Source organism: Taeniopygia guttata, chromosome 3 (genome assembly GCF_048771995.1).
Source record: "Taeniopygia guttata chromosome 3, bTaeGut7.mat, whole genome shotgun sequence".
Taxonomy (NCBI): Eukaryota; Metazoa; Chordata; class Aves; order Passeriformes; family Estrildidae; genus Taeniopygia; species Taeniopygia guttata.
This window is the reverse complement of record NC_133027.1, coordinates 103,148,429-103,173,835: the sequence shown is the minus strand read 5'-3', so window position 1 is coordinate 103,173,835 and position 25,407 is coordinate 103,148,429. Positions and strand designations below refer to the sequence as shown.

The window sequence follows — 25,407 nt, the reverse complement described above, 5'->3', positions numbered from 1 at the left end:
CTGCTTCATACCTCCATCAGTGACACAGAGAGTGGAACTGGGAGCACCCTCAGCACATTTGCAGATGACACCAAACTCAGCAGGTGCCTTGAGCGACCTGGTCTTGTGCAAGGTGCCTCTTCTCAGGGCAGGGGGCTCAGACTAAGGTGATTTTCAAAGGTCCCATCCAACCCAAAACATTCTAGTGGTTCTAGATTCTACTGATCTTTTTCAAATTAGCAACTGGATAAACTCATATAGAAATGGGGAACACATGGCCAAAGGGAGGTTATATAGCACAGCTTCATAGGGGTTAATTTTGGAACTTAACTTAATTCAAGATTTCTGTAACAAATTGCTATATGAAATATTTCTGTCAGTGACAACAACAAAGAACAGCCACGTGTGATAATTGCCTTAATATCAGTAGCTTCCAGCAGGGGGGAAAAGAGAAAATAAAAGTATGTCATGTTACCCACATGAAAGGCCAAGTTGACTCTGAAGCTCTAGAAAAGTAAATACAGGATTAAACCTAAAGATTGCAAAGTCACTCAAAGACAAACTTGGGAGTTCCAAGTTTGCAAATTTGGAGTTCCAAGTTTGCAAACTCAAAGGCAAAGCTGGAGTTTCAAGAAAAAGCTTTGCTAAGCATTTGCAAGCCCTTAAGCTGAGAAAGGTTTAACCATAGGATGACTCAGATCCATCCATCCTCACAATGAAGTTATGGAAGTGACAGATGAAATCCTAGGATATTCCAGGAAGATACTGACAGCACAGAGAGAGATGCACAGACCTACATGTGCTTGAGGAAAATTATTAAAACCTGAAAGGATACAGAGAAAGAGCCACCAGAATTGTCATGGGATAGAACACTTTCTAAGAGCGAGCACTAAATTGACATATTTTGTTTTCCCTAAAGGACAGGGGAGGAAGGACAATTATGGCTTCTTTCCATAAAAACGTATAATGACTGCAAGAGACATCAAGCAGATGAACTAAGTGAAAAGAACAATGCTGCAACATCTTGTCACAAGCTGCCCAAGATTAAATTCAAGATATCAACTGGATATGGTATCAAATAACTTTGGAAATCCTTGTGAGCCTTGGGACATACATGAAAGCCTCTTTTTCCAGGGCATTTCAGGAATTCAGCTGCAGTGGCCATTTCTGGATAAGTCAAACTCTCCCTTCTCATGTGTGCTAATGTTTGTAAACTTAAAAGCATAACAATCAAACTAGGGGTGCCAGAACAGATTCTGGCCACAACAGATCCTACCTAAAGAAAGAGGCACACTCAGCTTTCTTAACAGAAACATTACTTTTGGAAATACTAAATCAGGGGAAAGATATTGGATATAGTATTTTTTGTTCTCAAAACTGGTCTGCTTGGGTCAAAGAGATATGAAATACAACTCCTAATACTTTAGTGATTCAGTCTTGCAAGGACCACTAGAATATTATTGCTTTAAACTACCAATTCCACCAACTCTGTCACTACCTAAGCTTCACAATGCTTTAAATGGTTGGTTTTAAATGCCAACACGTTCAACCTACTTTGGCTGTTACAAACCATCCTGAGGACTGCTTTAAAGCAACATCTTTCAAGTGCCACTCATTTTACTGAAGGTCTGGAGTCTTTTGTTGTAGCTACACACACTGGTAACTTACTAAGCAATTATGTCAACAGATTCAAGCAGAGAAGAGTAGAGGTTCAGATTTTTTTTCTTTACACTCCCAGAAAACTGGCTACCTGACTACAGATCAGGATATAATTTGGAATTTGTTTGTAATTATCTATCACAAATCAGAGCCAGCAAAACATCCACACCTTCCCTTCTTAAGCAGTCCTTCAGACTATGCCAAAAATAATGGTGTATTTTGCTGGGCAGGAGAATGGTTGTGTACAGCCTTCCTTCCACACACAAAATCTGACATTTCCAGCAGCTTTGTGTTCCTGAAGGGCAATGAGCAATTTATCCAACTCAGTCTTCTATGGTCCAGCAGCACATGAACTGTAAAAGGACAGAGTCGGAAACACAAACTGTTTCCACTGTGCTGCAAGGAGTGATCGATTCCAAGGACAGGATGAACAACAGAGAGGGGAGAGGGAAATCCACAACCAGTGACCAGGTAGCCTGACAAAAATTCCCTTAGAACACAGCAAGGAAGAAACCCAAAAATAAAATTTCAAATAATACCAAAGGCTACAAACCTCTTTCAATTTCTCTCAGGCAAGCCTAAGGCACATGTGAACCCATCACAAAATCCACAGGCCTTTTTCTATGAACAGGACTAGAGTTTAATTATGACTTAAAGTGAACTGAGCTAATATTTACAGATTTCACCTCTGAGACACAGGTATTTAGAAGTCAGATGGTGCTGCTGCTGATAAGAGACATTTGCTTAGCTCTTGCACCTCCCCACCCAACAAAGACAAGCCTCTTATCGAGTTTAGATCTAGCCATTTCTCCTATGAATTAGAATTGGCCATATATAAGAAAACAATTATCACACCCTTTAACCTGCAGAGTTATTTTTTGTGATAACTTAATTCTTCTTTACGTCTGAAATACTATGCTGAATACGTACCTTTTAGAGTCACTATTAGAAGCCCAGTTTTAAAACAAGACCATTTGTGGATGCATTAGAACTGTAATATTATGGGGGCAGAGTAGCATTTAAGCCCTTGAGAGGAAAGAACAAATGGTATAAAGATGTGCAGCAGCCTTATCTACCCACTGCTAGGAGTTGCCACTTTACTTTTCTTTAACAGATACTACTTACACAAATTCAGCAATGAACTACCCAAGATACGTGCTTGGACATTTACAGCTTCTAAGAGTTAATCGAAAATAAAATAAAATTCAGCAGTGTTTCAAGTCAATCACATGATTGATACAGCAGAGCTATAAAAATCACGAGATCACCAGAGAAGTGCAACAATGGAATAACCATGCAACTGTTACCAAACAACGCTGATATTGTCAAGTTTTGGCATGGAGGGAGGGAAGAGGGTGGGGAAGAAGGAGGGGATTTCTATTTCCTCAAAGGACAAATAAAGGCTATTACTCCATTTTTTGTTATTGCCACGAGAAACAGAACTGTTAATATTAACTTATATTTTATCGAAGCAACACTAAAAAGTTGCCCAGCCGCAGAAAACAAACCTCTTAGGTGAAGAACACAATTACCTAAAATATCCACAGTTTTAAGACATACATACAACACAATGTAACAGTGCAATCCCTCTGTTTAAGAAATAGTATTTAAACCACTTGGAAGAGTTACGTTCAGCCATATCTATACATGCTAAAAAACTTTTTTTCCCTCTCAAGTATAAAAACCAATTGTATTATAAAAGCAATTTTCTTGTTCTTAACAAAGGCACAAAATGACTGAAGCATCCATGATTCTTGTCCTACAAGAAAGCTTGGAATTAAAGGAATTACACACCTGTATGTGGGGCCATGAGGCTTCAAGTGTTGGTTCATCTTCTTCTGGATCAAAATCTGGGTTATCACTAGGTGGAAGTGTTCTGAAAATATTAGAACTAATCTGCAAGCAAAAAAAAAAAAATTACTTGTATCACTGTTTATGCTTTCACAGGTCACACTCATTAAGGTACTGCACTTATCCTGAAATCAAATGAAACAAAACCATCTAAAAAAAGTAACGTAAGAAATCACTATCTCATTTTTTCCAAACTGCAAAATACAAACAGCCAGAAGTCTGTATGATGTCAGTAAGGTATCAGTAAATAAGAAAGTAACTTCTGTCTCAACTGCTTTACAAGCTTGAAGCTAAACTTGGTCATATTCCAAAATTTTCCCTGAAACTATGGAAGTTTAAGAAAAAATCAGCTTCCCTATCAAAACAATTTTAACTACATGACACCAAGAGCTGTTTTTATATAAGACCACAAATTAAACATAACTAATCAATTATGACTTAAAGAGAGCTCTGTCCACATAAGAGAGAGCATGTCTGTCGTGTAAGGCAAGTGATCCCAAAAATGTATCTTATTTCTACAGTTCTTTACTTGATTTCAAGATATTTCTGTTTACATTTTTCACCTTTGAATATTTCAAGATGTTTCAAGGGTTTGGAAAGTTAGAAACAACCTAACTATTCTAGCTTTTCCATTTCCCATAGTAGCTATTTTTTATTAAAGTTACTCTAGTTTACTTTTAGTACGATACAGTCACATCAAATCAATTTCAAAAGGACAAGTTTAAAAAGGTTTCTTCAAGGACTTTTGAAGTATACTGAAGTATGGATAGAAGACCATTCAGATGTCAAAGAAAAAATGTCATCTCCTGCACCAGATAGCACATACTGGATTTAAATCTCTAACACAAACAAAAGAGAATATGCAGTTCACTTAATTTCTGCATTTTCTACCATTCCTTCAGGAACAAGTTTAACCCAACTTTTCCAGTCACCTTTTTAACTCTTTTAGACTTTTTGATCAAATCTGTTTTAAGTAGCTGCTTATCACCCAAGCCTACTAAGCACAAAAGAAGCTGTTTGACGGTTTGCAGAAAATCCTCCTGCACATATTCAAGGAGTCTCCAAGGTGTTTGAAGAATCTAGCAAAAGGACTTCAGAAAGATCCTGAAGTCACCCAGCTGGCTCTGCACATAAGAATCAGCTGCTTCATTAAACAAGATACACAGCTATTGCATAAGCTGACTTTTCATTTCCTCCTATGCCCTTTGTTCTGTGTCGTGTCACTGTCTCCTGTTGGGACATGGCAAATCCACAGTACCGGGTTGGAAGGGCAGTGAAGTTCTGTAGGGATGGGCTCAGCTGTCTCCGAGCTTAATGCACAGGAAAAACAATGAAAAAAAACAAAACCCCAAACCAAATAAACCACCCAAACAAACAACCCCATAAAAAGCAGTACAGGTGTCCTTTCATGTTATAAACACAAGGGACTTGGGATTCCAAAGCTCAAGTACAAAAGACTAGGGGGGAGAGGAGGTGGAAACAGGAGTCAGAGAACATTCATTTTAATCAAGCTCAAAAACCAGCATTACAATCCTGATTCTCTTATTTGCTTTGTTCACTCTTACCAGGTATTCAATAAAACCCTCCAGCATATGAATCAGTCTCCTACAGAGAATGTTCTACCACTGCTTGCAAGCGTTCTGGTAACATCTCCTGAGAACATTTCTTTTTCTTTCTAGAGGCATCTTGCTGAACTGAGCTGGTCAGCCTTCAGCACGGAACCTCAGAGTAGGGAGTAAGTTTCATGTCCAAAACAAACCTCCTAAATACACTTCTGTAGCAGAAACAAACAGCAAGCCTCTCAGCCAGGCCTTTACTGGAAATTGGAAAACCAATTGTATGATTTTCGGAGTATTCAATACTTCCACTAGCATTATTAATCTCTCAAGAATATATGAAACTTCAAATAAACCTTGCACGCTTTTTACATACTAGCCTGTCTTCCCAAAAAAACCCAGTTAATTTACTTTATTATGTTTGCAATACCCTTCTCTATAACATCTCATATTATTTAAGGCATTCTTTTTCTTTGCTAAGTTATGTCTTATCCCAAAACTGTGATTTCAGAAATATAAACCATAAAAGGTTAGATCAATTTCCAGATAAATCCAGCATCACCTTTCCAAATTAAACCCCCAAGTTTTCAAAAAATGGCATCAGAAAATGTGCCAGTTAGTGTACTGAGATACAGGAATTATATTAAAACAAAAAAGAAGAAAAGTCTCTTACTGTCTGTACATTTGATCTAAACATTTGAAAGATACCAGGTTCAATTCCAATTTCTGAGCGGTTTTTTTTCAGTGCAGATTGAGGATAGCTGATTTCTTTTAAATTCTGAATTCACAACTCATACAGCCTGTTAGGACACTCTCATTATATTAGATTTTTATATGCTGCTGGGGAACAAGGCATGGTTGATGGGCACAAGGAGATGAAGAGTTACGTGTACTGTCATGTTCCCAAAATTGATACAAGGTAGAACTTTCTAATTACCCGGGAAGTTTTAAAAACTAAAACATTCACAATGCCACATCCTAATTTCCTTTTAGCTTCAGAATGCTTTTAACTGAGAACTTCCAAACAGAGAAGACACTTATTTTGGATGACCCGGAACAGAAGTGCACTGACTGCTGTGCTACACCTTCAAAACTATTTGTAAGCAAAACTCCCCCTCAGCTGAAGGAAAATCTGCTTGCGTAGGGCACCAAGATAATCTACAGTGTGTCCTGCACATCTGTTTAAAAAAAGACTTTTTAAATGATGTTGTTCCATTGTCAGTGGCTTGAAATGACACTGGTCCCATTTCAAGCTCCCTGCCTCAGGATCCAAGCAGAGCAGAGACAACCAGAGGAGCCTGTGTGATACCTTGGCTCAGCAGGGAAGCAAAGGATGCCAGACACCTCCTCACCTGCACAGACCTTGCCCATGCCCCGGCCAGAAAGAACATTTTATTTCCCTTCCTGCTATCCTTAAGGCATTGTTGACTTCTCCTCCTCACAGCCCAGGCGACTCCAAGGAAACCTGTTTGAAACCTGAGGCTGTTTCCTCTGTGAGCTGGAGAGAAGTTGTCCAAGGCCTAGGGAAAGACAAGGGGCTTTGGAAAGAAATTGTTTCTGCTTCTGCCACTGCTGCCACTCTATGCTTTTTCAGGGAATTTTTTAGTCTGCCTGTCCTTTACTACCAGCCAGATTATAGCTGGATTTCATTAAGGCCATTTCTACTTTTTCATCCCAAAAACACACTCCAAACTTTGCATTAAAACTCAATTTTTTTTTCTTTTAATGCAGGAACATTGAACAGCCTAAAAACTTAAAACCCAAACAAAACAGAAGTGAAACAGTAGTTCTTCAATCTCAGACAAGTTTTGCTACCAAGAGAGGCCTCGAGCCTGACACAGGTGTTATGTGGAGGGAGAGACAGACCCATGCAGATTTTTTTCTGAAAGCTGGTACTTCGTCCTAATTCACAGCAAAGGCCTTTTCTGCTGCCAGTTGCCAGGGAGATTAGAAATACCATTCAAGCTTGGAGGGATCTTTTGTCTCAAGCTCTCAAAAAGCTCTCACTGAGCTTCTTCAGTTTCTGTCATTTTAGGGGAGTAAAGGAGATGGAAATTTGTTATGGAAGGAAAAACAAGCATCCACAGAATCCAATCATTTGCACAACAAAAAAACCTCAAAAGAACAGCTCAACACCACCTTATCTCCAAGAAAAGAAAACAACTCCAATATAAAAGAAAACCTCCCTTCAACAAGTACTATGGGCTAGTTAGGATATTCTTTCTTCTAACAAGGGGCTACAGAGGGCACACAGAATAAGAAAATACTGCAAGGATTCAGGCTTGCTGCCACCAGCAGCAAGAAAAAAAAGAAGCCTAAAAAGAGATGAACATACTTTGTCCCTTATTTTCTTATGTAAAAAACATTTAGGACAGAAAACCAGGTCCTTTACAAAACGAAACTATGCAAAACCCCCCAGTGTCCCAGATTTTTTTGTAACACTTAATAAGCATCTGATGAAACAGCCAAAACGATTAAAAGGGTTTCAATAATCCTAGCCCTTCAGTATAATGGCAAAACTTCCACACTTATTTACATTAAAGATCTGATCTTCCCTATCAGCTGCCCAGAAAAAAAACCCAACCAAACAACAAACAAAATGAACCTAAAAAAGCCCTAACTTGTACTGTATAGAGAACTACACAAGTTTCAGGTTGTATATTTGAACTGCTCTGCTTATGTTCCTGAGAGCTCTTTTAAAGTCAGTATTTTATCTATGTAAACTTCACCAAAGTTTAGAGAACCATTAATGTAAATGCATGGGCACTAAAGCCATTGTTTTTACATTTCACACTTCTAGGAAAAAAAATTTCAGATTATTCTCATGTGTCTTTCAATTGCATTCCCTGTACATGGGGTATAGGCAGATCAAAAACATTACTTAAGTAGCATTTGAAAATGTACATAAACACCTGGGAAAGTCAGCAGATAACCACAAATATTTTGTTCATTATTCAACAAGCCATTACCAGCAATTACATGGGATAAGTCATCCTATGGTTTATAACTTCAGCAAACCACTTAGGCTACTCTAGTACAGCCCTAAAAGCCAAAATAATAACAAACAGCCATAAAAAGTATTTACAAAGTAGAGTTGCTTTCTTATACTGATAAACCTTTCTGCTGTCACCAGCACCTGCAGCAATCACTACCAGAAAACTTTAGCCTAAGTCTCCACTGCCACTAGAAAATAAAGATAGGCAGCACTGAAATATTGCCATTTTCTGAAAGAGAACAACTTTAAAGCTTACCCAGACTACAAGCAGCTGCAGTGTACCAGTTCTCTCACTTTAATTAACCTGAATGCATCAGGTTTCAGCTAATAATTAAAACCTGAAAGTTGTTTGCTTTTACAAGCCTTTCTGAGCCAAGTTATCATTAACAAATTATATTATATTGTGTAAGCAGAATAACTAACCACAATTCTGAGTTAAATACCATTAGAGTCATAAACTGATTAAGATATTTTATTAAAATACAAACTATAACAAGAGCACTCTACTTACCATTTTCACTATGTCAGCATAAGCTGATTCAACAATCACTCCACGATTTGTTGAAACATATTCAACCAGTTCATTCAGTGTTGCTCTCTTGATTTCTTTGCTTTTCAGGTCTGAAACAGAGTCCATGAAGTCAAAGAGCACACAACACTGTTGCAACTTCTGACAAAAAAGATCTTGCTGTTCATTGAAGGTGGCATCTATAAAAGAAAATAAAACCCCAAACACTTAAATCTGTAGAAGCAAAGACAGGATTTCTCTATCTATTTTGTTGACAAGAATTTGCATAGCTATGACTTGTTTTTTTAATGGGGAAAAATTGTGCTTTGTAGTCAGCAAACTAACAGCAAATTATTAAGATATTTTGCCAAAACTGAAAATATCTGTATGTCAGAATGAAACATCTACCATCTCCAACTTTTGGTACATGAAAGAAATAACAAAGACATAGCAGTAAATTTGTTTACCAGCGATGAGTTACTGAAATAACTTTATTTTAAATACATAAACATTAACAAGTCTCTGCTCTCCACAACCAGAAGTCATATCCAGAAGCAGTACATCAAACTAACCTTTCATTCATCCGATTTGTCTCATTCTGTTCCCTAATCCTTCATTATGTAACCTGCTTAAAAGCTGTAAAATCTGCTTTGAAGGAACCTTGTCTTTTTACCCCAATGCAAAATGCTTCACATACTTTCGACATCATGTGATCTATGGTTCTCTGAAGAAAAAACTCCAATATTTCAAAAGGATTAATCCTGAATTTTAATGCCTTGGTCTAAATAACTTATGACAATCTTGGTCATATAAGGGTTTTCCAGATTTTCTGGCCTATTAAGACAACATGTTTGGCTGTGACTTAGCATTTTCATTTTGGCATTCAGTACCTCTGTAATCTGATAAGCGGAATTCCTCCATTAGCATTTCACATCTACTCTAAAAGAGACGGATTATCAAGCACAACACTTCAAAAATTTAATACATACTTAGTATGTTGTAACTGCTTGAAAGCTGCATGATCATAACAATCATTAAAAAGTCATGGTTTTAACTGAAAATTTAGTTTAATGCATCTTGTTTTCAACTGTTTATAGGGGTTCAAAGCTACTGGACCAATACAGCGTCACCTCATCTATCAGCCAGTTGGCATTTCACTCACTTGGGTGAAAAAATAGTACTCCAATTTTATCTCCAAATAGAGAATGCTCTCCCCTGAAGAATTTTCAAGACTGCTTACAGCCTGACTACATCCCTTAGCACCATTCATTCACTGCAGTATTGCTATAAGCACTGCTGTTTCATCACACACAAAAAAAAAAATCAAGACAAGAAAAGGCAACTGAGTACAGAAAATCTTAAGTCTCACTTTAAAACCTGATCAAATCACAAAATATCTCATGCTTCTCTTTAATGTTTTAGAATTATTCTAATTCAACAATCATCATTAACCTCTATAACTTTAAAGTTCACTCTGATAATGCCTGTTTCTCAGGTTTCCTACCAAAGCACCTTTCATTTAGTGGCTGGAACAACAACAGCCAACAGCAGGTTTAATATTCAGTAGTTACCTGATAGAATTGCTTCGTTTCCATAAGCAAAAAGTAATTGCTGAAATGGACTGAGACGCCTCCAGTGTAACCCACACTGCTCGCTGTGCCCTGGAAACTCAGCACCAGAATCCTGGATTGTGTTCCCTTTCCCAGTTATGATCCCATTAGCAGAGCATAACAACTTCCCGGAGCTTTTGAACGAGCCACCAATTACTACTCCCTCATGAAGAACAAGTCACACTTCTGAATGTCAGTTCTGCCATTTGAACCGTTTTTCTTTTGAAGAAAAAACCTTGCAAGATGCTTATTTCACTCAGATAACTACAAAGACACGAATTGTTACACTCTGCAAAATAATGAACATCAGCTGTAAAAACATTTGTAAGTTACATAACATTTCAGCTCAGATCTTCTAATATTCTACAGCGGATTGCATGAGTAAGTATTGTATCATAGCAACAAAGCAGTAACAGTGACATGCTGAGGACAAAATCCAAAAAAGCCTAATTTAAGGAACCGACATAGGGAGGGCAGCTTTTTTGGTTGCTAGCCCCAAGCTGACAGCCAGACTAACACAGGAACTAAGCCTACTCTTATTTTTCCTCACTACAAACTCAACTACAGTCCGACTTACACAGGTCCACAAGTGAGGCACAGCTAATACAATACAGTTAGCTGATGATAAAAAAAAAAATCAAAAAATTAAAAATGAATTATCACTAAGCAAAATTTACTTAGAAGTTTCAAAAACCAGCAGACAGCACCTGAATACTTCTAACCATTGTTCAAACAGACTAAAGACCTCAGGTTAAAAGCCAGTAACTGGAATTCATACAAAATAATTAAATCACTTATTACCTTCCCTAGGACACCAAATAAATTCCTGCATTAGCCACTTCTGGTTAGACACCAGAGTAAAAGAGAGTCTCTCCCCTGCCATGCATGAGCAGTCTATTTCATTAGCAACCTGATCTCTCTCAATTGTTTCCTCAAATGAAAAACCCACCCATTAATCTATTTTGTTACTATTAAAACATTTCAAGTAAAACCAAAGGAAGTACCTTCTTAAGCACACATCCTTTTTTTGGACTTGCAAGGGGAAACACAATTATTTTATCAACTTATCATCTCTAGTCATCTGCAAGAGATGAAAATTATGTGCAACTATGGCAAAAATAAGGTAACAAGAAAGCCAGCTCTGTTCTATCAGCACAATCTGCCTTCAAGTGCTCAATCCCTGCTTGACACATTGCACATTTGTCCCAGGAATGTTATGAAAGGTACCATGGGAACCATCAAGTGATTGAGGAAAAGTTGTTTGTCAGATAGGGCTCTTAACTTTTCAAAGCCTTGCCTTTATCCCAGCACGGTGAAAGCTAGACAACTTTATGCCACACAAAATCATATCATGATAGATTATTCTAGTTCTAGGAATAAAATAAACTGTGCCACCATAACTGCATAAATACTGGAGCTTTTAGCTTTAGTAGTTGAACAACCCACGGCATGGTTTTTAAACCAGCTTCAATCTAATATTCTATGAAGATTTAAATCGTACATGTGGAGTTCAAGATAATTGTTATTCTTCAAATACCCTAAATACCATAAAGACCACAGAAGATAAATTGGGTTCAAAGTAGACAGTGGATGCCTCAATGAAACAACCCTGAATCAAGCATAATAATGGGAAATCCTGAAACAAAAACTTAACATCCAGCACCAAAAGAATTATTGCAAATTATGATCCACTTTAATCATGACTTGCCTCTGGTCATTTCCATGATAGATAGTAGACAGCTTGTACCTGATTAAAATACTTAATTTGATTGCTGCACTTCATAATACTTAAATTCTCCACAGACTATTTCTACTGTTTACAAACTCCCCCTCATTACAGACAGTAGGCACAATAATAAAGGACAAAAAGTAGCAAGCAATTTGACTTGGGAGCTCTTCCTGAGCAGAAATTTTAAAACGTTGAAACTGCATGATTGTACAGATTTGTCTCCAAATCAAATGCTTGCAAATTTATAAGATCATCAATGCAAATCTAAGCATGGAATATTGAGTTAAGAGACTAATCTTTCTAGAGAAGGCCCAAGCAAAACATGAAAAGAAAAAGAATTCACAAGAACTACTTCACTGGTACATAACTGGAGAAAAAAAACACACTACAACGATGTCTTCCTACAATGTATTTACCTCTTTCATTTACAGGCCTTCCTCCTGGAAGGAAAAGAAAGACAATTCTCCTTTCTCAACACAATTGTTTACCCAAGACCTTCAGTACAAAGCCAGAGAACCTAACATAATCCTTAATTCATCAGCAGAAACCAGACTCTAAATCCACAAAAACTCTCACAACTACACAAACAACAAGAATAAAATTCATAGTTTCCCTGCCAATACAAAATAAAAGCCCTCATATATTTGCAAACATCTTCCATTTTTTTTTAAGTCTCACTAATTAAATATTTCTACTTTTTCCTGAAAGAGCTATCCCAAGGAGATGCAGAAGCCAGAGAAACAACCAAGGAGCTTCTATCTGACAGCCTCTTAAAGCAGTTCATACCCTAGAGGACAACGATATTACAGAAAAAACACCCATCTCCTTAGAACCTGGTGACAATTCTACATTTCTACATAATTCCCTGACAAATTGAATACATGAAAAAGGATCATGTCGTAATTATGCTCCACTCCACAGTGCAAAGTTTTGGATTTAGTCTCTGCTGCCTGGTTACACCTACTGCACTATATTCAGCTGCACTTGGTGGAGGAATCTGCTGGAGCAGGACAAAGCCTTAACACTGACATGGAGAGAGGAGCATGTGGACTGAGACAGCAAATCTCTGGGTTTGGGGCTTTTAATTTAATTTTAAATTTGGGGCTTTTAATTTAATTTTGTACAGCCTTGCTCCTTTCAGAGACACCATTAGTCTGAAAAGGAGGTAGTGTGTGTGATAAACTCTGCCCCACTTACATACACCAAGCTTGGGGAGTCCCATTTGACCTAAATTTAATATTTGGTTTTGTCCCAGAGAGCTCTTGTGTACATGATCATTGTGATCTCTCCTAGCCTCTGAGTGTCAGTGCTGATGTCATAGGCATGGCAAAACATTGTTAGATTTGGTTTTGCATCAACTGCAGTTTTGGTGAAGTTTATTTTACAACAGAGCACAGAGTGTTTCCAGGTTCTCAGAAGTCTCCATCTGCAGCCTGACAGGCAGCAAAGGCATTGCTGACAGAGATTGAGAGAGGTCTCTCTCCCTTTCCCATTTACTCCTCCCTTCCCCTTCTCTGCTCCAGTCACATCCATCCATCAGCACTGGCTCTGGAACTTCTCAGGCTCTTCCTAAGCTGCTTTAACTCAATAACATGGTCCTATTAGTGAGGTTAAATGGCTTCTGGAGGGGCCTGATGTGCATCAGCTCTGGCACAAGATTAGAGACAGGAGCAGAAGCTCTCTGCAGTGAGCTGCTAAGTTAGTTCACCATCTCCTCTGGAACTGTACCACCCAAGTACTGAGGCATGAGATAACATGTAGGTAAGATTTTTCACTTAAATTAGAGACTTTTGAGAATAATACATTTTGGATTTTGTGTTTATTGTGGGGTTTGGTTATTTTGGGGATTTTGTTTTGCTTTAAATCACTTTAAGCTCCTTTTTAAAGAAAAAATGCAGCCCCAGTACATTTGGCTCGTAGTGTATAACATTCTCCAGTAACCCATAGGAGAAGGTCCCACAATTCCAGCTTTTGGCAGCTCAACAGCCCCACTGAAACTGATGGGGCTACTCAGATGAGCTCTGTGCAGCACTGTAGGCATCCAAGGTACTTTTCATTAATATTTTCAGGTTTTCCATACTAAAAAATCTTCACCACCCTAAAGAATAAGCAGTATTTTTTAGTAGACCAGGGTTGTAAGTTTTCCCTCTGCCCCCTACAATCAAGAGTTCAAAGAATGTGTTTTCAAATTACCCGTTACCCCAAAATCTACAGCTGTTCCTAAGACTCCAGAAGGGGCTGAGTGAATTTTTCTCCATGTTGTCAGTAAACAGAACTCTGACTTTCCAGGACAGATAAAGGAGTCAGAACAACTTTATGTATCCTAAAAGTTAATCAGCTCCTTATTGAATAGCAAGTTTGTTCACTAGAGAAAGAGATTTGAAAGACAATGAAATAAGAATGCATTTTCAGACATTACTGAAAATAAATTTGTATAACCTGTAGGAGATAAACAAAAACCAAACCAAAACAACCACAAAAAAGACTTGGCACAGAACTGCCAAGTTGGTCAATCCTGCCTAGGACCCAGGTGCTCCCACTAACATTTAACCTCTTCATTTCAGAAATCAGGACTGCAAAGGGGAACCAAGACAAGCTGAGCTTCTCCTGTACTTCCATTTTTAAGTAAACTATCCTGTAGGTGGTCATCAAACAAGATCTGCACACTGTGGCACCCTCCATGTGGTAAATCTCCAGTCTCTTTTGAAACAGTAAGAAAATCAGAAATTTTGCTCACTGGAATATTCTGAATTTAAGATTAATTTTGTGATACATGCCAGGGAAGGGAAAAAAAAAAAGGAAATCACATATTAGAAGTAAAACTAGATGAGAAAAACAATCACCAATTCCTTTTGTTCACATACAGCACTGTGATTTAGAGAGTTAGTTACAAGTGTAGGCTACAGGTAATTTTTAAGTCATTTACTAAGAAGGACTCCTGGAAAGCTGTCTCCCACCCAGTAAGACACTGATTGTTCAGAGTCTCAGCTGCTGCTCCATGTGGCCAGCAGTTGACCTCAACAAATCAGTCCAGAAAATCTGAAAAGCCCACGCTGATCTAACAACATCTGTCACAAACTCTGTGACACGGCTTCTTGCAATGATAATGAATTGCAAGTGTCTTATCTGGATTCCTAATGGTTTCTACTATCTTCCAGGCTTTCTTATAACTTCACACAGTTAAGGGTCTCCAGCTACTACCATGTTAAATCCCTTGATTTTAATTAAGATTTGAGCCAACCAAGACACTTTTAGAGATTAAGAAAGTACTGAAATGCTTTTGTATTAATAGCCCTATTTCTTACTGTTTAATTACAGAAGACAACAAGCAGTTAAGATGCAAAAAGTAATACAAATTACCCTTTTGGTCCTTAAAGTTAGACTCTAGTAACTGGGTCTGCCACAATTCACCTTGTTTCTACCACACTTTCTAAAAACTGAAGAATTAAAGCACCATTGGGTCTTTAAATAAATAAAAACTCACCAAGCATACTAATCACTGGAACAGGAACAAAAAACACCCTAAAGTCACCCTTTACAAAATGTACAAGTTTAACAATACAAAGGTTACCTCAAGAGCATACCAGCAGTTCAGAATCAAGCTGAAATTCAGTTCCATGCAACAACAAGGAAAAGCAAGGAAAAAAAAAATTGTCCAACAGACTGACACAGTTGAATCAGTGCTGCTTTTGAAAGTACCGAGTTTTAAGGAATTTGCACATGGCTAACCATATGAAGTTTTGTTCAGAGTGATACTGTATTTATTAGAAAAGTTAAAGAAGTTTCACTTCTTACACAGCTGAAGTGTTATATTTTCAAAAAACAATTACTCCCCCACTGCTCTTGTACTTGAAACAAGCTTGATCCCACCCATAAGCCAACTATAATGCTCTCCAATGCATTCGTTTATGGTTTTGGCACACTCTGCTACTGTATTTGCTGTCATATTTAAAATCCATAAAGCAGTTTTAGTGACTGATCATATGGCAGGGTAAGCCTTTTTTGAATATACCCAGAGCCTCTAAAAAATTAATTTAAAACAGGAACCTGCCTCTTTAAGGAAGAAACCTCTAAATTTCAGGGTGATAAATCCTATTATGGAATTCATCTCCATAGCCAGGTCACTCAGGCAAGAAAAGAGAGCAATTGATTTTTTGAATGGGAAATTGTTTCTCAAAAGATGTGAATATGGGATAGATAGCACTTTAACTCAAAACTACAGAAATTAATACACAGGCCCAAGAATTGAAACTACTTTCCCGAACAGAAAAGACAGCTCCTAAAAAGCTTTCTAAATACTGAAATGCACAGAGATTTTTGTTATGGTAAAACAGAGATGCTTTCAAGAAGTACTCCTAACAAGAGGGCAAATAAAGGTAAAGCCCTGTGTATGTAAACAGGTAATTTCTTTAAAAATCTAAATCAGGTTACTGAATGAGCCACAAGGTGAACGTACTCAGAAAAGCTGCACAAGCAACTTGTCACTCCAGGTAACTCACTCTTGTGCCAGGAAAATTAACCACCAACAAAACCCAAGGGTCTACAGAAATGGAAGGACAGTACAGACCAAGCTTCTGAGAGTGTCAGATCAAAAAGATCAGAAGGGACAATTGGTATGATGCTCCATGTTCCCAAAATATGATGATATTTACACTTTTCCACTTTGAATTCAAATTTCCATTTGAATATGCAATAAAGCCCTTGAGGGTGTGACAAGGTGGATTCAAGGAAGCATTTCACATGTACCCTGCTAAGAATTAAAAGAATAATCTGAGCAGCTCTGCTCCCTGTTTTACCCCTCAACACCCGTAGTGCTCTGCACAAATTTTACCAGGGCATGCAGACAGCCATAAAGCAGGTGACAAAGCTGTGTGCCACACAGGCTCAGCAGAAATTTCAGCTTAATACCCATTATCTAGGACTGCATTAATAACATTTTCAATTCACAGGGTCCTAATCACTTTGCTTGAACGAAACCAATTGTTTTGCACCTTGTAAGTCTGAAGGGACAGCAACTGTATTTGCAATTTAAGTTCCCTTTACTTTAAGTCAACTGCAAAATTCCTGTCTGACTGACATTATGGTAGTTTATAATTAATGAGTGGTAATTATGAAGTATGCCATAAGTGGATCTGTGTTGCATATTATTAACAGATTAAAAATCCATTAACTTTCCCATCATTTCCTCACCATATCTAAGTATAAAATTAATTTTGAGTAAGATGAAGTTGCTCCAATTTGACATCACACAAGAACATGCAAGTCAACACAAATCAAGTTTGTTTGTTTATTTTCCAGAAACTTGAAGAAACACTCATGTAATTTTCACATGGCAATATTAGTGCTAAGTGAAATATAAAAACACCCTTTATTGAAACCAAGGGTAGCTGTTAAACACAATTTAACAGAAGTAGAGAAACTTATCTTGTAGTTAATTTAGCACTTAGCTTTTAAACATTAAAGAGATGCATACAGGAGTAATTTAATAGGAAATGTGTGCCAGAGGAAACAGCCAACCTAACTTTTCAAAACACGAGGAAAACCCACCTCTTCCTTTGGAGTCCAGTGTAAATCTGCATGGAAGTTACAAGTACTGGATTAAATCCTTGGATAAATACAAAGTTCACAAATTGGCTAAACAGATGTTTCTTAATTGTCAAAGTCTTCACAGATCAATAAGGAGATGCTTTATGCTTATGTTGCAGTGGAAAGAACTATGATTAAGTTAGACAGGGAATACAAGTGAAATCCTGGTTTTGCTGCATTCAGTGACCCAACTCCCACCAACCTCAACAAGAACAGATCATCCTGAGCAGTAGCAAACATTTGTGGGATCTCTTTGCTTAATTTAAGTGAAGTAGACATTTAGCCTCATAAATAAAAGGCTGAGATATTTTTTCATCAATTTTAACCATACTCTAACAGTTACACTTTTTCTACCAAGAACTCTAAATATGAAGTGTTCAGTAATGAGGGAACCTGCACTTTAAGTCCCCTCCCATTTGGTGAAATCTCTTGGATATTTTTAAACTCAATTTACATAATTTTGATGTATTTGGTTTATTTTGATCCTGCTTCTTACTCTTAAGGGAAAATGAACAAATATGTATTACTAAACCTTGCCCTTCCTGACTGTACTGTGGGACCAAGTCCATGTCTCTCAAGAGGGTGCTGATACTCATATCTTAATTTTTCTTCTCAAAACAACAAGAACTGCTTTCCTACAGAACCCAACTATGTTGAAATGCACAAGCTTGTTTCCCATACATAATTCAAGACCTAAGCTCAATTCTCACTATTTGTTGCTTTTATATGGACAGGGAACAAAAATTTTGCTGCTTAACAAGACTTCAATCTTACATGTATGCCATCTTTCAAGCATAGAATTTGAAATGGAAAATATGGGCACGCTTTTCAAAAGTTTTACACAATTACACTAAATTAGAACTTTTTTTAGAAAGCCCACTCTTTTTTCCCCCTATACTCTCCTGTACAATGTCACTTGGAATGAATTAATAAAATAAAAGCTGTGCCTCTGTATTTTGAAGGACCAAGCATCTACAGAAACAAGAATTTGGACCACATGAGGTTCATTTGCATTAAAACCATGTGCTAAGCTCCAAAGATCTGCATGCATTAAACCTCAACACAATTCACAGTTTGTTTTGGGTTGGTTTTTTGTTTTTTTTTAATGTTGACACTATACAATTTAGCTTTCCTCTAGTGTTCAAAGTAGTTTGAATTGGTTTTGCTGAAAATAAGAAAATTAGCTTGAGGAAGAACTGCAAATAAAACTGTCCATACTTGGCATGGAAAACTTCTGTCCAAACAATTCAGCAATGTTAAGAGCAGCTGAGAACAAGGTCTTGTGGAGGCAAACCAAAGGCAACCTTAACTATGATGAACTCCACTCTCAAGCAAAAACATACTTGCATCTTGCAGACAACATTATTCACTGGCCACAAATTCAGCAAAACTTGAGAGAAACTAGTTCAGTAATTCTCTGATTCACACTTTAAAAAGAAGCTGTCACTATCTAGTTTCTAGTAGAGCATTTTGCCAAGGGAGTCTTCTAAAACAGGTATTATTTACTACCTATTAATCCAATTAGGCTGCAGCTCCAACCCTCCAAATCCACATGCTGCTAAAAGCCATAATTTTAACCTGCTAGATTAAAACAGGAGTCAGGACAACAAGGGTATAGAAGCTAAATTTTACAGCCTTCTCAATGGAAGTGTCTTTTTTTTTCATCAGAACACAACACATATCCCCTCTGTGATTTAAAATAATATTCATCTGTCCAGAACGGTTGGTATGACACTTTTGAAAAACACTGAATGATTTTAAGATAGACAGATGTTTAAAAAAACCTCAAATCTATAGGTTGAAGTAATAATCTTTTGATCAGATAGCCTGCAGAAATAACTAATTCCATTTGTATTTCCCACAGCAACTAACATTAAATTCAGCACCAGCAAAGCTACTATCTGACTAAACCAGAAAGCAATGAATATGGAAAAAGAAATCTGATACTAAGCTGGCACACAGAAGATGTGAAAGATTGAAATAGAAAAGTTCATGTGAAGATAGTCAATAGGCTCTATATTTAGGAGTTGCTTTTGATGGAAGTATATTCTGAGACTAAAAATTCAAGTCTACGGATAAAAAGGTCAATTTGTTAAGAATAAAAACCAAAATGTTCCACTCCATAAACTAGGAACAGTTCCTTAATATAGAAAAAAATTCAAACAGCTCGTTTTTCATGGAACTACTACAGGTTTTTCATCTGTTATAGGCTGTTTATTTCTCAAGACTGTAACTTCACTAAAAAGGAAGTTTTGACTACTTCATAGTATGTCCTGCTGAGATTATAGTAAAAGGTAAACATAAATTCCTAACAGAACATCCTCATTCTTCATCTGAATTAAAGGTTTTCACTTTTAAGGAAAAACTCATCCAAGACTATCACAGTTGCACAGTGGAGGATGGGGGACTACAGAAGAGGAAATAATTAATCATGAGGGACACAAAAAACCAAGTGCAAATCTGAGAGAGAAAACTGTCCTTTCACTTATAAATATTTATTAAGGCTGTAGTAAAAGTAAACCATTCTAAAACTTTGAAGCACATTTTCCCTTGGGGAGCAAAGGCAACTTAATATGACAAGAAAATTCCTCTCAGCTGTTTTTAATTCCACTTATTTATGTCACTCTGAAGCACACAGTGTGACTCAAAACCATTCAAAGTGTGAAGCTTGAACTGATCCTCAGATTTAATAACATTAAAATTTTACCTATCAGCAAGGTTACCTGGCCTCTCTGCAACATTCCCACAAAAGCTTAGCTTAAACACAGCAACCAGCTTAGATCCAAAGCCAAGCTCTCTCTCAGTGGTTTAAGAAAATAACCAGAGTTAACACTTATTTTACACCCTGTATTTGAATGCTGACACTACACACTTCTTAAAAATGTCTTCTCATTCCAGTACACTCCACCCCTGTAACTCTCAGCCCCACAGAGATCCTTCTAACTATTGCTAGTTCATGGCTGAAAGATTTCTGGACCACCTTCCAGTTCTTCTCTTGTGAGGGTAAGAGGCATCAGGAAATATTTATTCTTTCCAGCTGCAGCTGACATGTTTGGTACACAGAAGAAAAAAAAATATATTTGCTTTACAACCTGACAGACCATATCAACTGCACTAAATAAAAGCAACAAGTTGGGTTTTCTATTCACCACTTTCCACCTGTATTTCTACATCCGCTTCAACCAACAGTGACTGAGACAAGCATGCATACATCTACTGGAGAGAGTCAGATCTGGTTCCAAGGTCAAGCTGCATCTCTTTTTCAAAAATGAAGGTAACTGCCATGTTCTATTGCAGTCTCTTAAAACAATCTCCTATTGGGACAAAATCATCACTTCTTAAGATAACAAAAATAACACTACTTTGCCAGATTTCTTTAAAAGCAACACTCTCAGAATTGCCCATGAAATGACAAAATCCTGCTGTGTTCCAGCACATTACTTTGGCTGAAGATTCTTCAAAATTCTTTTATTCTGCAAACTTTAGGTAACAAAATGAAGAGAAGATTGGGAGGTGATTAAACAATCTTTTTTTTTATTTTAAATATCATCATTGTGTCTTCAGTATTTCTTATTCCGTTGTTAAATAATATAGCAAGATGGACACTGTCCTGAATAACAATGCTTTAGGAAATCTCCTAAATTAACTGAAGAACACATTACTAAATTATTTTGAGTGTCCTGCCATCAGTCAGGTTTTGCTGAGCTTTCACCTACACAGGATAGATATCATCACACACAAAGACAAAGCTGAATGTTAATCACAACACAGAACCTTACCATCCCTCCTCTCCATCTCACTCCTCCCCAAAAAAAACACCTCTGAAGCGAAGAGTTCCTGCTACTGGGGACTGTTACTCACTAGTAAGAGATGTGATATATCAGTGATAGAAGAAATACACAGCCAAAGCACAGAATTTTGGCAATTCAGAGCAGCAGTACAATTAACTGCAGAAATATGTATATTTAAGATTATCTGTCTAAAGGCTTTAAAACAGTACAACTCTGAAAGTGTGTCTCACCATCTGAGCTGGCCATTCCAGTGGCAAACAAAGCAACCCCTTCAGAAAAGGAAAAATCCCACAACTTTCTAAAGTGATGGGTAATTTCTGTTTTTCTTCTGGAACATCTCTCCCTCCAGTAAAATAGATGCAAGTGCTTTGGGCCAATCTGACAAACCTACTGGGGAGTTTTAAAATACTGTTTATACTTATTTTAGACTATTATCTCTTAAAAGTGATAAAACAAGACAATAGATGAAATATTTTACAGCAGCACAATACCAAACAGCTTTTTAATCTAAAAATATTGCATTTTCTCCCAATACAGGTTTGAAATACCTCCGGTTTAACACTTATTTGAAGAGGTCTGTAAAAGTAAAAACTTATTCTAATTACTAAGTGTATGCTGAGCACCCGTAGGCATCATTATAATGACTGTACTTTCCTTTTCCAGCCCATCCCTGTAAATTCTGGCTCATGATTCTGTAGATGATATTACACTGGCAGCATCAAGACTATTGCTAAATTCCATACCAACTTTAACAAATAAAGCAAAGATTTATCTTCCCAAGACACACGTGATTAGAACAAATAGTTTTATAAAACGATCCATTTGTAGAGAGAGCAAACTCTTTTTAGAACCTTTTCTGGTTTCAGAGGCAAGGAAGGTTTAAAAGGAAAAAGGAGAGAGGGAGCATTATGAAAAGAAACCATCCCATGTCAACAGCTACCGGACAAATCTAACATCACAAACCTAAAGGAAAAATGCAAGCAAAAGGAGTGCTGCTTGACTTTCTGCAAACTGCCTACTTGGGACACTACAGCTCATAAAAGTATATTTTGCCCACAATTTCTGTTCTGAAGCAGGTCTCCAAGGCAAGACTTCACATCTGAATCATAAGCATAAAGACTGAAGGGATTTTCCTTTAAGAACTTAAGGCAATAAGGCGATTCAAACTACTATAAAACCCTGCATAACTGAAGAAATTCCTTTGCTGGTTTATGGCTTCAAATTTCCAAACATGTGAGCTGCTGATGGCATGCAAAATTTTTCTGTATTACAGAAAAGTAAAAAGCTGTAAAACCACACTCACAAAACGACAAGACTTAATAATGCAGAGTTAAAAATTTAATATTAAAAGTCCCAGCTCAGCAAAGAATGTAAACTTGGAAATTTTGCTGATTGAAGCTGGAATTGCTCCCTGCATAACACACGTATGTTTAACTATTTGCTGGACCAGTATTCAAACTTTCTGAAGTCTGCCACCTATGTGCAGTATTTACCAAGGGCCTTTACAAGTCCCAAGTGTGGTTTCTCAAATTCAGCTCTGAGGAAAATGTACTGTCTAAACAGCATGGAAACAGCAGAAACTGAACCTTGATGTCAAACAAATTATCCAGGCTATAAATCCTTTAAATCAAAGTAGTGGACCAAGACAGGACACAACTTCATAGAGGAAGGAAAGCCCAAAACAAGGAGCGAGACCAACCCTGCTGTTGTTAAAACTAACACCCAAACCCACTGCAACAAACATTTTAAAACCAAACAACCCTGCCCTTGTTATTCCCTTGCCTAAGCTTATTTCTAGTCAATAACATTTCTGCTAAGAGCCAGATTTATGATTCATGTACATCTGTCACTCAAAGAGCAGGAAAACGTGACAGCCTTGAAATAGTAGGGACATGACTGTAAATGCCATAAAATCAAACTGAAAAAAATCCAAACTTAGTACCTAGGAATATTTTTAAGTTTACTATATCTCATTCAGATTTTGGATATTCACTGCAAATCAGATATTTTTTTCCACCATCACATGATGCAGCTTCAAAAGCCTTAAGACTTTAAAGCCAGTGGAAGTAAAATTAACATGCTAAGTCACGTTAAGGTAATTGCTCTACCTTATTTTTCAAGTCCCTGATAAATGCTTTAATAACAAGCTTTATACTCTCTCAACATATCTTTTTCGTAATTTTAAAAATATACAGAAATGTATTCGGATGGTCAAAGATCTAGAAGTTTGCAATGAACTTCTCTTCATTTTTATGACCTAATGAACTGAGCCTTCTCAAATTTTAGAACCAGCACAGCAGATAAAACCTTCACTGCCTATTTTCCGCTTCATCCAGAGTTTTCATTCACTTGAGAGTGTCTCCACACAGACTGTGCTGAAGGAAGTCTCCGAGGCAACTCCTGGAGAGCAGCAAAAGGCCGTCCCAGCACCGCCCGGGAGCGGTGCGGAAGCCGGGGCAGCCGAAGGCGAACTCTCTCCGCTACCTCGGGATGTCACGCCTCGGGCACAGCTCCTCTTCGCAAAAGCCCCCGTGGGAGGAGCCACCGCTCGCTCCCAGATTTTAGCGCTCAATTGCTTGCACTCCCCAACTCAACTTACCGTCTACGTTTTCCTCAGTAAGACCTTAAAACACACGCGAACAGCCAGAATAGGGGGGGTGGCGAGTTAGCGGAGTCGGCGCCCGGGACAGCGGCGCTGGTTGGTGCGAGCAGAGGAGCAATTCCTGCCGCGGGTCCCTACCTGGAAAGCACCGGGGGCAGGGGAGGACACGGCTAAAGGGCAGAGGGCGCGGGGCAGGCGGTGTGGGCAGCGGCACCTGCAGCCGGAGGGGAGGGCAGGCTCGTACCTTTGAGCTGGGGCAGCGGCGAGAGCTCCACCGCGCTGCCCTGGCTGCGGAACTGCGAGGAGCCCTGCGAGCGCTTCTGCCTCTGCGCCTTGCGCACCGATTTCCGAGTGAAGCCATCCACCTTCTCCGCGGCAGAGATGGCCGCCGACATGGCTGGGCGGCGGGGCGGCTCTCCACGAGCATATATTGTACCGGAGGGAGAAGCGGGCGGGCAAAAAACAAAGGGACTTAAAAAAAAAAAAAAAAAACCAACAACGAAAAACACCACCAAAAACGAAGTCCTGGCTGCCCTCACGCACCGCACCGACGAGGAGAGGAGCGGAGCGGGCTCTGCCGGGCGCTGGGGAGGCTCCCGGGTCGCTCCTCAGTTCCTGCTTCCCTCGCCGTTTCCTCCCCGCGCGGAGCCGGCGGGGGAGCGGAAGGGGGGAGGAGGAGGAGGAAAGGGAAAACAAACAAACAAACCCAAAGACAACTTTGCCCGGCGGGGCGGGGGCGGGCGAGCGCCAAACTTTCCCTCCCGGGGTCCCGCTGTCCTCAGCCGGTTCGCTCTGCGTCCCCTTCAGTCGAGCCCGCTGTCATCAGCCGAACTCGCCCCTGGGTTTCAGCCGCTCGCTTCCACACGCCCCTTGTCCGCCTTCAGCCGCCGCCGGGCGCTCCCCACGCCTCTGCCGTCATCCCGCCTCGTCGCGCTCCGCCGGGGGCCGCCACGCGTGGCGCCGCCACAACCCCGGAGCCGCCGGGCAGCGGCCGCGCAACTTGGCGGAGCGAGCGGAGTTGAGGGGAGGGGCGGGGCGAGGGCGGTGGCAGCGGCCGCGGTTGGCGGCGACGGGTGATTGACGGCCAAGAGCGACCAATGGAGGGAGAGGAATGCGGAACGCCCCCCGCTCCGCCCGCGGCGGCCCGGGGAGAACGCGGGAGTTGGACCGCGCGCCGGGCACCGGATGATTGACAGCCGGCTCCTCCAGCCGGGAGCGGGGGAGGCGGGGCGGGCGGGGCTTCCCGGCGGGGGAAGGGAAGGGGAAAGGGAAAGGGAAAGGGAAGGGGAAAGGGAAGGGGAAGGGGCGGGATGGCGGGCGGGGCGCGCTCCGGCCAATCCCGCGGCGCAGCGAGCACGGCGGGTCCCGCGCCCGGGGGTGCCGCTCACAGGGACGGCGCCGAAAGGGTGTTTGACCGGGAGCCGGGAGCGCCGGGAGTCGCGGCAGCGCGCAAGCGCATCTCCGTGCCGTGTCCCCACCGCTCCCGAATTTTTGGGGTTTTTTCGCCCACCCTCCCGACGCCTCAGCGCTTTAGGTTTCCT

The 25,407-nt window shown here is 39.4% G+C and overlaps 1 protein-coding gene across 1 annotated transcript in view; it reads right to left on the bottom strand.

Moving 5' to 3' along the window:
• PPP2R5A (protein phosphatase 2 regulatory subunit B'alpha) overlaps window positions 1-24,642 on the bottom strand; it is a 40,635-nt gene extending 15,993 nt beyond the window's left edge. Inside the window, exons 1-4 of the mRNA XM_072927541.1 lie at window positions 24,573-24,642; window positions 24,111-24,337; window positions 8,552-8,748; window positions 3,433-3,534 (exon numbers count right to left, since the gene is read on the bottom strand). Coding sequence (XP_072783642.1) covers window positions 3,433-3,534; window positions 8,552-8,748; window positions 24,111-24,261 — 450 coding nt within the window. The 5' untranslated portion in view covers window positions 24,262-24,337; window positions 24,573-24,642. The remainder of the gene's footprint in view (window positions 1-3,432; window positions 3,535-8,551; window positions 8,749-24,110; window positions 24,338-24,572) is intronic.
• Window positions 24,643-25,407: the final 765 nt, after the last annotated feature.